The sequence below is a fragment of the Nelusetta ayraudi genome, unplaced genomic scaffold (assembly GCF_046127955.1).
Source record: "Nelusetta ayraudi isolate G7.1 ecotype Tasmania unplaced genomic scaffold, CSIRO-AGI_Nayr_v1 ptg000041l, whole genome shotgun sequence".
NCBI classification, from domain to species: domain Eukaryota; kingdom Metazoa; phylum Chordata; class Actinopteri; order Tetraodontiformes; family Monacanthidae; genus Nelusetta; species Nelusetta ayraudi.
In genome coordinates this window covers 45161-60365 of record NW_027466091.1, presented here as the reverse complement: position 1 = coordinate 60365, position 15205 = coordinate 45161, and the positions used below count along the sequence as shown (strand labels likewise).

Here is a 15205-nt window from a genome sequence, read left to right as displayed (position 1 = left end):
GGCCGGGGAAGAAGAAGAAGCCCGTCCTAAAGAGGTGAACTACTTTGTGACCGACAGCTCCTACAAGAGCTCCGTCTATTAGCAAGGTACATAAGAACTGTGATCACTTTCAAAGAGGCCTCTGAATCCCCTGGTGGATTTATTAGTCGCTCGCCCAGCCACCGGCAACAAATCACTGCCGCCGTTTAATCCGCTGTCAGGGTGAGGGAAAATGTGTCGTGCCCAAATTTTGTATGGATTAGCTTCACAATGACAAGTACACAGGGGTGATTATGTAGATTCTAACAACGCCACCGATCACAAGGTATTCAGAGAGCTGCATCTTTCGAGCAAGCAATCTTGCGTGAAACTTAAAAAACGACTTTGTCTGCAAGAGTGACAAAAAATGCCATTTTTGTGCTGTATAGAAATCATTTTCCCCCTTAAACATAAACAGCACATAAACATACGTGACCAATGTGATAATTTGCAGCACCTACACCAGATCTTTAACATTCGAAAGTCTAATTTACTCCTATATACACACTATACAAATTAGCGACCAAAACAACGATTTACAGCCTATACTGGGGTTAAAGACTGTCTTTTAAACCATGTTGAGCATCACAACAAATAACTCACTGCGAAAGCAGAGCTCTTCCATACAAAGATGAATGAATTCATTTTCAATAACTGCCAACTCTTGCAGGTAATTTGTTTTAAATGGCCCTGGACAGCATTGAAATCAATTTCTGGGAAAGAAATGCTCAGTAATTTATACCCATGGATGCTTTGCCTTAACGCCATCACCTGCTCCAGGACCAGTCCAGCCAATAAGCCTGGCAGGAGTCTTTATCACCATGTAATATGATCCATACAGCAGAGACATCCAAGGGCTTGGGGAATTAGCAAACAGGCCGTCTTGACAACCTTTGGCTCGCAGCCCTTTAAGAGACTGTCCTTCAAAAATGGTTTTCATGCATTTTATTAGCCAAGCAGATGACCAGAGAGGAAATGGGAGCCAAGAGGGGTGGTGACAAAAACAAATGCAAGTTCCTGCTTTGCGAAATAGGATGGCCAGTCCTTTCTGTTTCACAATCACTGCTGGAGCTCCGTTTCTATTTGAGATATTACTATTTCAGCCCCTCTCCTCCTTTTATGAAGCAATACTGCTTCCCTGGGGCTATTCACACTCAGTGACCTGTGGTTTTCTGCATAAGAGTGTTCAGAGCTCATATTGGACAAATCCATCCAAAAGTGAAATAATTTTTGCTCCTGCTGATATAAATCATTTCAGCATTTTTTCCCCAAAGAAAACTGTGCATGTGCACATTTATCTTATTAAGCCACATTGTGTTTTTGCAAGACTTCTTGTAATCAATAAAATGGATTTCTGGCTTTATGTTCCACTAAAGCAGAGGCTGCTAAGCTGTCACAGCATTTATATTACTAAATATAACCAGCTCACAAAATGTGCAGAGCAAATCTGCAGGGCAATGGTATTAGAAAATGGAATTTATACAGCTGGGGAATTCCACCTGACAGACACCGCTGCCCTGAATACATACACAATGTCCTTCAACAATGTTTTACAAGATAAGATATAAAATTAGATTACTAGAAGACAAGTCTCAGTAAAACTTTCAGTACAAGCATAGTAGGCATTTAGATTTTATGGTTTCCAATTTGCTTTTTATATTACATACACTCACTGAAGAGGCAACTGTACCAAAACAAGTCAATGTAATAAAAAAAAATAAAAAATACTTCATGCCTAAAGCTGGCCATGCACTAGATAAAAGTCAAGTCTTATCCAATTTTCAGAACCTGCGAGAGCCCAGGCAAGAGGACACTTTTAATCAAACATAACAGCATGGTCCTTCAAATACAATCACTTGATAATTCATGCAGAACAAAAGAACAGACAAACACTGTTCGCAAGGATAATTTATAAATTGGCAAGTGCAAAAGTTTAGTGGAAAAATAAACTTAAAAGTCAGCCGTCCTGATTTTGACCAATTTATTTTGGGTAAAAAAAAAAATCTAAAAGCAATTGCGGAAAACTATTCAGGTGAAAGTGCGGCTCAGAAGACAGTATAAGTGCTCTAACGGCGAGAGTGCTCAAGCATCACGTAGTGGCTCTCATTGGTTTTCAGTGAACACTTCCGGCAGGAATACAATAGGAATGTTTACGTGTGTATGACTACAACCATGAACGTCACACCGCACATGCCGTGAGAGGCAGCGTCACCGTGTGTGTCACCTGAATATATCGGCAGCGGCTGAAGCCCCGTCTCTGGTACTTCAGCATTAATATTCCCTACACAAGTGCTCCTCCTGCGGTAATTTTACAGTGCATCAAAAAGCTTTAGATCTTATCCTGCTCGCGTGAAACCGATAACGTGCTTCAATAAATCTACATCAATGCCAACGCGTTCAAAGCGACAGCGAGTCACTGAACTGGCTGGAAGAGCGGAAACCAGGCAGCGGTCTGGCACTCGCATCTCCATCGCCTCTGCCTGCCACTCATTCCGAAGAAAAAAAAAAAACCCAGACCCAACACAGACGTCTGCTTATGTCATTACAGTTACCATGTCGGCCGGCGTGCGGTGTTCATTAGTGCATTGTGGTCATGTTTCACATGCCTTGGAGTACCGCCTTGCAGGAGCAGCTCTTCATTGTAGCCATTCTGCAGCTATGATTGTGGACATGACTGAGGTTATATATAGACCCATGTCCTCTAGCAGTTCCGGCCTTGCTCACAAAAATCCCTGGGAGCTCATGACATAGCCAAAGGGTTCCACTTCGGACTGTTTTAAAACCCCACGGTGGCACAGACAGTCACAGGAGGGAGAGGAGGGTAGACTGGCTGGAGGGATAGGAAAAAAAAAATGGAGGGGAAAAGGAAAAAGGAAATAGGGCCATTACAGTGTAAAGTGACAGCGGCAGAGTGCGCTTTCCGGTCTGCTGCAGGAGTCTCATCTCTTCTGCCCCAACATTTACTTGTGCACCCAGTGTATCGGCAAATACTGATTGGGTTTTGACAACGAGCAGAGCCGTCGGGTCCCAAATAATGACGTTTGCCCCAAAGATGACAGAAAGGAGAAAGTGTAAAAAAAAATAAAAAAATAAAAAATAAACCGGAGGCATCGCTGTGGTCGGAACGACAGAAACGGCAGTGCCATCTCCTCATCAAAGGATGCTTCAGATTCTTTCTGAGGGTGTACGAAGGCCTTGAGCATTTGGCCCGGCTCGGCCTAGATTGTGACACATTTGGGTGATGTGTTTTACCTCGCGGCTGCTGGACCTCGTTCAAAAGCAATCTCTGGCAGCAGGCAGACAGACAGACAGACAGACAGACACATGCGCGCACACTCACACACGCAATGTGACGGCCACAACCCTCTGTGGAAAAGAAGTGTCCATCACTGTACATTAAACCGATATCAATATAATGCACCGGAGCCTGATACACCGCTTTAGTTTTCAAAACATAAAATCTTTGTAAGGTCCCTGTAGCCATCAATTAAAATCATGATGCGTTGTATGTTTAATGTGCTGCAACAAACTGACTCCAAGGTTTTTGAAGTGAGGAAGTGTGAAATGCCTGCACCTTGTTCTTTGCAATGATGGTCATTTTGCACACAATTTAAACACTTCTCACCAGTCAATCACCTCTTTGAAGGCTTGCAACTCAGGATTTATGAATGGTCATCCGAGCTGAACACAGTCAAGGTTTTTTTTTTTTTTTTTTAAAAAAAGGCCTTTTAACTGACCTGCTACAAGGCAGGAGGTGAAGCTTTGTATTACTTTCATAGAAAAGAGGCAGTGCAGCTATCAGTCTGATTTTCCTTGAAACAATAGCAACGCCTTGGATTTAACAGGTGAAGGCTGTTTGTTAATTATTTTGTTGTTGATTGTATAATTTTACGTTTGTAGTGTCTGTCTTTTTATGAAGACCCAAGGAAGAATAGTCTTCACTACAGTGATGACTAATGGGGATCAATAATAAAACAAAAATATGCACAGTCAATGCGACCACAGACACAGCAATCTGTTGGGTGACATTCTTTGAAACTTAGTGAGGTGTAATAGAATCTGTCAGCAGATACTACATCTACATTGATGAGTAGCAAGTGGGTGTAACTGGTTGCATGTACGTGCTGCTTTTGAACGTTATTTAATACGCAGGAGCATGAAATGTTCTAATGATATTGTGAATGACTGTAAATGTTAATATAAAATTCAAAATATGCTTATGTAAAAAAAACAAAAAAAAAACACTGAAACTCTCAGTGTAGGGAATTACTCGGAACAACACGTCATTAAAGAGCAAGTTGCCAGTCTCCTCTCTGCTGCCAGTGGCGCTAATCCAACGACATCGCCGCCAGATGACTGACGATTTCATTAGAGATCAGTCAAACCAGAGCAGTCCACTGGGCCCACTGGCTGCCACCGGTTCTGTTCCCAGCTGCGGTGTATGTGGGGCAAATCATGCCGCCGCCCGGCGCTGCTGGTGCCGTGTGCCACTACAGCGCAATGGGCCAGTTATGCAATTAGCCTCCTGTCTAAAATGAGATTTGTTTGGGTTAATCGAGGCATAATCACCATCCCGGAGCAGATGTGCTTGAGATGTGCTGCGAAACGCTGCCGTCTCCAGGATGAAGTGTGTGAGTTTAGCGCAACATTTCAACATCGCATGTGTGATTTAAGGCAGGCAAACCACTTTGCAGTGTCACTTCCATCTGTGCTCCCCCCCCACCCACCCCCCAACCCCCCAAACCCCCCTCCCTCCCTGGCGTCTCCTCCATCCATGTGACTGTCAGTGCCACTGTGACAGGGACCGTTCTGTCTGTCTGTCAGCCAGACAAACCAGCAGACTTTTCTTTGGCAGACTGCAGGCAAGTGTCACTTCTGTCCAAACATGATGAGAAAAAAAAACAAAGCAGGGAAACAATCTGCTTGGGAGGAAACACACATAGCCAACAGTGACTTATAGCCGAAGAGCAAAGGTGACCTTCTCAGGTTTAATTTCTGCCACACACACACACACACACACACACACACACACACACACACACACACACACACACACACACACACACACACACACACACACACACACACACACACACACACACACACACACACACACACACACACCAGTTCCTCTGGCCTGCCTTGCTCCTTCCCAGAACAAGTGAATAATTAGAGCAGAAACATTTCCCCACATACCGGGGTTGCCCGAGTGAGAGCCGAGCCTCTTTCTCCCCTGCCAGGCTGCACAGGCGAGGCTTTACTAAAACCGCACGCCAAACACAAACATCGTTGCTGCTGCTGCCGCCTCCACTGCAGGCTGCGTGTGATGCACGCGGCAGCACCTTCAAGTCTCAGGGTCATGTACAAAGTCACACAATCCACACTGCCACGCACAGTGACTCAGTTGATTGTGAGCGACATCTCTGGGGGAGGTGGTCGCCATGCAGCGCGCTCCTGCATCTCTCCCGGAGCAGGGGGGAAGGAGCGCTAGGTCGCTCACAGGAAGGAACGTTATAGGTGATCATCATCACGGCGATCCAAAACAGGACGTGTAAATCTAAAGACGGAGATGTTGCACGTATGTGCGTTATGCTTTTGGGTAAACATTTATTCCTTCTGCCCAAGTCACCGCCTGGGCAACAAAGTAGGTTTTTCTCTGCCATTCCAGAGAGCCAAATATAGCCTGTTCCAGAAATCTAAATAAAAATATTGCCTAAAGCCCCATATCTCTGTCTTTATAGCAGCCACTCAGTCAGTTTATTCAACTTGATTTAAGTTTGACCCCATCATTTTTAAACCCCCTCCTACCCTTCAGCCTTGATTAAAAGCAGAATCTCAAAAATAGGTTACAGTAAAACAAACGCAAGCAAACGTCAGTCTGTGAAGATTTGCATGCAAATGAGTTTTGGCATTATTTTGCACGCATCTCTAGTTTACCTTCTCACAATCGACAGCCAGGCTACGGGAGCACTCCATCCTCTATTTGCCGCTATAGCAGCTCTCACGTAGTGAAACGCGTTTTTGTACGCGGCGAAAAAGTGTGATGAAAGGCAATGCAAAAGACAAAACAAAGCCAAGACGTCGTTTTTTTAAAAAAAAGAAAAGACAAAAAGTTAGTACCGAACGGCTAAATGCGGACTCAAAGCGCTTCCACGCTGCACACAACGCCCATGTTTAAAAGGCAGCACAGGGGAGCAGGAGCGGCAGCCTCCTCCTTACCGTCGAAGACCTTGAAACGACGACGGCCAAGACATCCTGGATTTCTTCAGCCCGGGTCGGTGGCCCGTGTCCACGGCGTAAGTCCGGTCCATGTTGCGCGGGTGTAGGTACCTCTCGGTGTCCGAAAAGCCTCTCTGTCTCACTCGGTCGTTCTTGCGCACTGCCAACGCGTGGTGGAGCGGGGAGAGCGCAGCCTGGTTCTGCTGCTGCTGCCTCCACAGATGTTTGGGCGCCTTCGCGCTCACGCTGCCGCCGCTGCCAGTGACCAAGGACACCGTCCCCACTTTGCCGCAGGCGGGGTCCATCCTCCTTGCCGAGTTATTTTTTCTTTTTTTTTTTTTCTTTTTTCTATCTTTTTATGCGACGACCTCAGTGGAAAATTAAACTACTGGCGTGCATTCGAAAACAGTGGCTGAGAGGGAGGAAATGGGGAAGGACGGAGGGAAGGGTGAAATTTAAACAAACAAACAAAAAAAGAAGGGGAATTTAAGCGCAAAAACCGTTCCCAAGGCAAAACAAAATCATGCGCTCGCGGGTTAAAAGTGAGATAACTTTCTAATCCCAGCGAGAGCTTCCGGTCCACTTTGCGCAAGTGAGGCTCGTCGAGAGAGTTCAACTCCCGTCAACTTGGTCCTGTTGGCCAGAGCCGGCACGGTGGATCCGTGGACGCGTCACATGGCGTTGACTGCAGTTTGGAGGAGGATATCGGAGGGCTGCCCCTTCCAAGATAAACATCAGGGGAAGCTCCCAGGAAAGCCGTATTGGCGAACGCCCCCGGGCTGGGCTGCTTTTTGGTGTGCGGGATGCCTGCGGTGCTGCTCCAGCTGTGCGCGGCACTCACCGCAGGACGGCCGCTCCGCTGGAAGTCATGCGTGCAAAAAAAAAAAAAGAAAAGAAAGAAAAGAAAAACAGCCCCCCCGCCCCCTCTACCCCCCTCTTGTTTCCTGCACATCCAGCCGTCAACGGGATATAAGGAACGGGATTGTACATTAAACATGAGGACCCACCCAAAGCACCTCCCCGTGAGTGTGGAAAAGGCAGAGGGTGGGGACCGGGCGCTCACCCTGCGTGGCAAATTATACCAAAACACCGGATCAATGCTTGAACCATTAGTTCGAGGTGTTACACTCGGGCTTAGTCAGGTCGAGGACCCAAGTAATTAATGAAGCTGGGGGTTAACACGTTTCTGTGCCCGTGATGTCCAGGAGCAGGTGCAAACGTCCAGCCACCTCGTTAGCTCCTCTTCCATTTGTCATCATTTCCAGGTAATTGGGGTGGTGGGTGGGGTGGGGAACTTCCAGGCTAGACCGCTTATATCTTCCCTTGCCGCAAAACAAGGTGAGGAATGCAGCGTCTGCCCTCTCAACAAGCAAAATCTAATCTGGCCTGAAGCGAGGTAACTTGAAAACAAAAAAGGAGGCAACGGGAGTGCAGTGGAGCAAGGAGAGCACACAGAGCAGGAGATGAGAGATAGTAGCGGCACATGCGTGGACACATGACCAGCCCAGACCGGCACGCACATGCCAGAGAAATCACAAGAAGCCCTTTTATTTGTGTTTTACATCAGCTGTGGCTTAAGAAATGAGCAGCATGCCGCTGGAGTCATCTCGACCAAGCAAACTGGATGTGCACACCCTGCTTAAATATTTGCCACCGTACTGCTAAATAAAACACCTGCTGCAACACAAGGTAACCGTTAGCAGTAGCTCATATCATACGTTCATACATTCATCACGGCATACATGATGAAGACAGCACTTTGATTATTATTCTTGTTCACCCTCCTACTAAAGCAGATTGTTTTGCTTTGGTTCGGTTTTTTAATTTGTTTTTCTTGAGGTGAAATAAGAACTTTGCGGGCGCCTCCGCCAATGCACACATGCAAATTAAGAGGCGTGCACAGACACATAAGTCTGCTGCAAAAGTACCCTCTTACTCACAACACAATCAACTCTGCGACTACTGCTGCAGCCCTAAATAATCTCTATCCAGTCAAAGGGGCAACGTTTGGACCGAGCTCCATCCCGTGCCTTCCAAGCAGACAAATAAACCCAATAAGATCGGTGCAGATATTCAATTCTAGGAGGGCACTGCGCTCATTTTAAGTGTCTACTAATACATGCGTTCCAGTGATTGCCCTGAAGAGAAAAAGAAGCAAAGACGAAGAAAAGATGGAAAACCGTTCATTAATTGATCCACATTTTATTCAGAGTTCAGGGAATCAATGCGCCGGTTGCTTGTTTTCACACACAACCGCAGCATGAAGAAGACACAATATGGCACAATCTTACAGACCACGCCCAGTGCACTGTTGCTGTGCATTATGTCACATGCGACATACATCACTGACAGAGTCAACATCTTCTGAATAGGATTTAAACCAGTTAGGCCAGAAACAAGTAGCACGAGTGAATGACTGCCCTCTTAAACTAGAGAAATGGCCATTGTTTCTCAGTGAAAGTCCGACTGCTAGGACACAAACATTTAGCACAGCAAACGTCTATGTAAGCATTCCAAAGCGTTAACAGGATATAAAAGATTAAGATGTAAAAATAAATAAATAATTTAAAAATACCTTTGCGGGATATTTCACAGTCACCAAGTGTTTAGTCGTTGCTCAGGGGACGCGACGGACTCCTGAGCATTGACCGCAATCTCCTTTCACCTCATACAGTGTCAGCGGCACCGGACCCCTTCAAGGGTTCAACGTTTAGAGCAGCACAGCTTCCACTCTTATTATTGCCTCGCGACTTTAATTTTCCTTCTCACCGGTGAGCTAAATTATAGATAGATCAGCCTCAGGTGAAGTTGAGTTATTGCCTTGGATAAAATTCTATCCACCTATTCTTTCTTGATGTGGTGAATGACACGATCAGAGCAGCACAGTAGAGTTTGCGACGTGACTTAAAGCGTATTTAAAGCTTTTTATCCAGCCGTTTACTTCTTAACAGGCATTAGACCGGGGCGATGACGCGTCAGAAAAACAGTTGGTCAGCCCGTCATCCGGGAGGCAGTGACAGGCCCATTGTGACTTTTGCCCCCCCATTTTAACAATACCAATCCTTATCCAGTCAATGTGACAGATGGGATAAAGGGAGGTCATTCAAACCATCTGGGGAAAGTCTGCCCTTTGCTGAGGCTCACAAAAAGTTTGCCTACAATCACCCAGAGAGCAGGAGCTGACTACATGTAACGTCCGATGCAATTTTCGTATTACCGGAATGACTGCAAGTAAATTATTCAGTATTGACCGCTTGTTCATTAGCGTTTCCCCCTCACAGATGCAGCAGTCTATGGTAAAGAATGCAGGAACTGTGATGCATTGACTGAGAAAAGCTCTATTAGAATCAAGAAAATGCTTTTTACATGAAAACAGGTTCTGTTTAGGTTTCCTTTTACAACCATCAAAAAAAGCTCCGCCCAGGATTGATAAACTTTATCTCACTGCCCATGTTTATCTAGTCTTTATTTGCTCTGGGAGACGTTGCAGATCCCATCATCCAGGCAAAATGCTGGCAGGAATTGCAGGAACGAATCATGTGGAAAAAGGAACAGGCTGATCCATTTGCTGTGTTTTCTGTCACATGATGCGCAGTGGTATGCTGGTAGCACTATGATGACTGAGGCATGGCCCTGTCTCAAGCGTTCCATCACGATGAAAGGCGAAAATCAACAAACCGTCATCATCTTCGAGTGACAATTTTTCATCTGTCATCCGTTTCCATGGTTACCACGTCTTTATGGCAATAGGGTAGAATCTAAACTTACCGTCAGAGTCAGACGTCACAGATTTGGAAAAGTGCTAAAAGATGCTCACCAATTGCTCATTAAATAGGTTGACACTTGGGTATCGCTCTGAATATGACACGACCATTTACAGGGTTGCCAACTTTGGGTAGCTGCTTGAGTGGGACTTCAACATACACTCAAACATGTCAACTCGTTTCACTACAAGGCACATGGCTTACACAAGCTTTAACCATCAAGTGGCGTGAGAGTGCGAGACAGAGCTCGTGAGTTGGCGACCCTGACCATTTAAGTACCACTTAAGCTTGGCTACCTATTGTTGCTGGATAGTGAAGTATAGTGTCTGATGATATGAAATTCTGAACTGGCACTTTTGTTTTTTATTATGTCAGTGCACTCACATATAGCCATTGGCTTTATAAACCAACACAAGCGGCAAATTGTGACTTGAAAAACAATTCAGGCTGAAAGCACCAAAACACTTTGTTGACAGCTGGAAAACAATAGCAGGAAAGATGCACAAACGCGCTTGGTATCAATGCCCCATGGGGGAATGAGCTGCACACCGATCGCATGCGTCAACTCTGCTGAATGAATGCGCTGCGAGAGATTAAAAATGTCTGACCTGGTGTCTGGTGTGGTGATGGAGATGGCAGGAAGGGTGCGGAGGGGCAGCGTCGTGGGCCGCTGTAGGCGTTTGGCAGTCTCAGACTCGGGCGTGCGACAAAAAGTCCGTGGCGGCACGATGATCGTCCTGCCCAACGACCTCGTGGACCCAGTGGGTCCAGTGCTGCAACCAAGTCCCGGCGGCTCTTGAGAGTCTGGGGAGCCAGCGAAAAGCTGTGTGAAAAGAAGAGAAGACCAGTTGAACTGGACTGTTTCAAGCTGTTGATTTGAATGATTTGACGAAGATATTCACTGGGAACGTTTGTGAAACATGCAGTGTAAAAACAGGTACACAAAACAAACACGGACAACAGCAACCTGACGGGAAAGTGTATATAAATATAAAAAAGCGGCGAGGAGGTATGGGGATCCATCAAGTGCAAGCTGTGAAATGTCAGGCAGGGTAGCACTATACAAGTTTGAAATCTAATATACACACACAACTCATCTCTAATTTGTAACATAACCTTAAATCGTGAAGTTTCTCCAACGAAAAAGGCATCGAGCATTTCACAGATTTAATTTGATGCATTACGTTGGTGTAGGTGGAGATAATATTTTTAAAAGTTTCCTTCCTTGTGTTGACAAATACGCTAAATATACTTCTATGGTGGCCACAAACCCATACAGTAACCAGCTATTGTGTAGCACGTGGAGACCAGATTCAGCAGCTGATTAAGTTTACTCTCCAAACTTATGGACTTTGTGACAATGTCTACACAGTTTACATTATGCATTTTTACCCTTTAAATGCATCCCCTCAGAGGTTTGTCCATTTTATTTATATTTAGGATTTAGAATGTTTGAATAGTAAATATGATGTCATGGCATCTCAAGTCCTGCTCCAAACAAAGTTTCCTGCTACCTGTATGTGCAATGGGGATTGTGTAGCTCTCCAAAAATCCTTAGTTTTGATTTACATGACTCATTTTCTACCTTTGTGAGTAATGGGGATGACGGAATGCTTGAAACTTTTAAACACAGTCAGCTGTACAATCGGTAAATCATTGCGACCTAAAAGGCCAGGGGGATCAACGGAAGAGTGGATCAAAGAAAAATGTGTGCGCTGTCTAGACTGCAAGCTCAACATGATGCTCAACAACTGGTCAAGAGCAAGCAAAGAGAATCCAATTAGAAGAATTTCAACTGGAGACAATGTCCATCTGAGGTAGGAGTGGTATGAGAGAAGAGAGACCTATTCTTCAGAAATGAGTTAACCAGGAAGAAAACAAGCAGTCAATAACCCATTAAATGGTTGACAGCAACACTTTTCCCCTTCACAGCCCGATGTTGAGAACAAATTGACAGAATCTTATGAGACTACCAATAAATAGACTTGTATAAGAAAAGGTCATCAGTCGTTTGCCTATCGAGGGGCTCCGAGACTGTCTTTGATTTTGGACTACTCTGAATACGCGAGAGCGTTTATGGATCGAGCTGGTAGAGCTGCGTGATGAATGGAGGTGAATTTCAGGCCATTAATCTGGCTGCTAACCTCAAAAAGTTTTCAATTCTTCTCCACGAAATATCAAGGCCTCCCTCTTTAAGTAAAGGGTCAACCGTTAACATTTAGGTGTACACTCTTGGCAGCTCAAGATAGTGGTATGAAAGGTTAAACTAGGGGATAATGCTTGTGGGAGTAACATTAGGAAAGTGGTGCTGGTGGAGAAAGAATTGCATTTGTGATGCTTGGACGTAGGAAAACGCCGTCATTTCAAGAATGCTCCATAACAAGGCACAACAACCCCTTCAATGAGTCGTCTCTTTCCTCAATTGTATAAAGTCCTTAGAGGACGCCGGGTGTTTGCTGCCTTGTCAGTATTTCAATATTGCTAAAATTCATCACCTAAAAAAAACAAAAACATTATGGCCTCTTTCTCAGACGGCAGGTTTACAGTATTTGTCGTGCCAGGCGGACATCCTCAGCAGCTCATGAGTGGCCTGGGGTTGCTGTGCTAAAGAAAACATCTATTGGCTTTTCAAGAGCAAACAAATAAATTACAGAGGCAGTTAGCTCTGTAGAGCATTATAAGTCTTTATTAGAACAAAAGGACCTCTCACAGGACTGACTTGTGTGCACTCGAGCCCGCTTCAGCTCCTTGTTTGTCGTGACTGCGCTGCCTCGCCCTCCCCTCTCACCATAAACCTCAAACTCTACATCCATCAAAATGCCAATCTTCATCCTGGAGGAAATTGAGCCTTTCAGTCCTCCGTAATTAGCTGTATTAGACTCAGTGCCATAGATGGTTTACAGAGGGGAACCAGAAAGCCAACATGATTAACCCTACTTTTCGCATTAAATGTGGTGGCTGCATTCAAATCCGGTTTTGCACACCACACATTTATACACTTACAGCAGTCAAGTAATTGACTTGAAAAAGATTTCCAGAAGTGATCAGACTGTTAAAACAGTGAAAAGTAGAGGTTGAGCCTTGGGCTACTGGCTGTGCTTTTTAAAAAACAAGGTCTGGTTACAAACATAGTGATTATTCAGTATAAAGTGATTAGCATTTTATATGGGAGCTAATGAGTAGCATACAAATTAATTTTAGTCACATCAACATCAGGGAGGCAAGACACGAGGACTGCAGAGGGTACAAAGGTTAGAGCGTGTGTGTGTGTGCACGCGTGTGTGTGTACTTCATTTTCCCTGGCTTGTGTAGTCTCTCTGCGCCGTAAGTGGCTCTTTCTGATAAGCACAATCAGTTAAAGGTTAATTGGTCTGCTGTGACTCTTGCGTGTTGTGTGTACAGCACCAATCCATCGCTGGTGCTGGTTGAGCTGTCTGGGCAGCAGCGGGCAGTGTGCCCATATTTTTTCACATCTGTACACAGACTACCAGCGATGGGAGTTTAGTTTTGACAGTTTTGACTTCACAACTTGTCAATTTTCTCCCTGGGAAGACTTCTCAGTGGTTGAGGGTAGCCTTTTTCTACTTTATTGTACTCATTATCAGACCTTCATTCATTTATTTTTTAAATTTCAACAGAAGGTTTGCAGCCTTCTGATCGTTACGAAAATCCTCTGGAGACCGTCATTAGCATAGTATGGTACACAGTATCTGTGTCTTCTCTTTGGGCATGTCTGGGGATTTCATCAAGCTAGTGATCTACATAGTCTTAGTGATAAGGCATTACTAGAATCAGTTTGTAATACACATTTATCCAACACACACCCAACATTATTGGTAAGGGCAAAAAAGGAAAATGGGTGTCATTACAAATTATTTTGCAAGACTTTTTTTTTTCCATTGCTTCTTTTGACATTCTGGTCCATGTCATAATTCAGAGGGTCATTTGAAACACAACTCATGATTCTTCAAACACGTCTCCTTTCTCTCATCCCTGAGCAATTTGCATGCTTGGCTGTGTTTCAGAGGAAAGTCACTGAATGCAGGGGTAGTGCACAGCTTAATTAAACGCTCGAGGGATACCATAGTATCTGCACCAGCCATATCATCTCATGCCAAACAATTTGCATGATTGATCTCTCTGGCCATTCTCGAATTGCTATTCTAAGGGGCCGGCTAGCTAATATATGAAGCACATAAGTAATAGAAATGTTTAAAAATGCATGCAGATTTAAATTCATTTGACAAAGAAAAATGTTTTCCTTCATTTCAGCCGGGGGCTACAGCTCCTGATGATAACTTGTATTTGGTGTGTCAGATATGCAGAGTTTCCCAGTGGCTGCATCAAGACAAGAACATTTGTATGTTTCAAATCTTTTTTTAATCCAATTAAGACTATTTAATCCTAGAGGTATTTTTTAAAATACAAATTGCTTCACGGTAGTTGTAAACATTATTCTGGAAAGTCTCCAACTACCTTAATTTTAGACATTGTTAGCCAATGTTTTGGAGAAGAATGTGGCACACCAAAATTTAGAATGAATGAAGAACTCAAGTTTGGCTCCATGCACAGCATTTGACACTGGATTTATAAGTGGGCACTGGTGGTGACTCTAGATCATCCAGCAAGGCTCAGGACTCGGTTACAAACAGCAGTTGTCATTGTTATGCAGATGATACCCAGATATATTCCAACTCCAACATTTAGAAACACACAACTGTCTGGATAATCATGATTAGATGACTCAAAATTTTCTGCAGCTCAACATAAGGAATGGCATTCAGCAACAACTCATCTGCCAATTATGAATTGCAAACTTTTTGTGCTATATCCTCAGCTCGCCTTACAACCTCTTCTATACGGGTCTGTTTTTCACAATTCATCCATTACCTTTTCAAACCATTTCATTGCATATTTTCATCACATTCATTTCTATCTTGTAAAGTACTATGTACCCCCTCTTTTGAAAAGGCACTATATGAATACATGGAAAATGAATTTCATAACCTTAAAATAATCCTTCATGAATATTGTCTCTTCAAGTAAGGCAACGTCTCACAGACTGACACATCCTTCTAAATAGCAATATCTGATCCTGACTCTAAATTTCTTTTCAGATATCTTCCATTAAGAGTCATAAAGTCATCTAACGAGGCAGGATTTCAAGCACGTTCTTTGACCTTTCAGCAGACGGGGGCTCAAAC

General features: G+C 44.3%; 1 protein-coding gene across 2 annotated transcripts in view; it reads right to left on the bottom strand.

Moving 5' to 3' along the window:
• The window catches only part of pde4d (phosphodiesterase 4D, cAMP-specific), a 127728-nt gene that overhangs the window by 93022 nt on the left and 19501 nt on the right, over window positions 1-15205 (bottom strand). The window contains exon 2 of one of the 2 annotated variants that reach the window (XM_076033157.1): window positions 10610-10824. In XM_076033157.1, coding sequence (XP_075889272.1) covers window positions 10610-10824 — 215 coding nt within the window. Of the gene's footprint in view, window positions 1-6237; window positions 6558-10609; window positions 10825-15205 lie in introns of those variants that run through there. The other variant, XM_076033158.1, reaches the window with a different exon arrangement.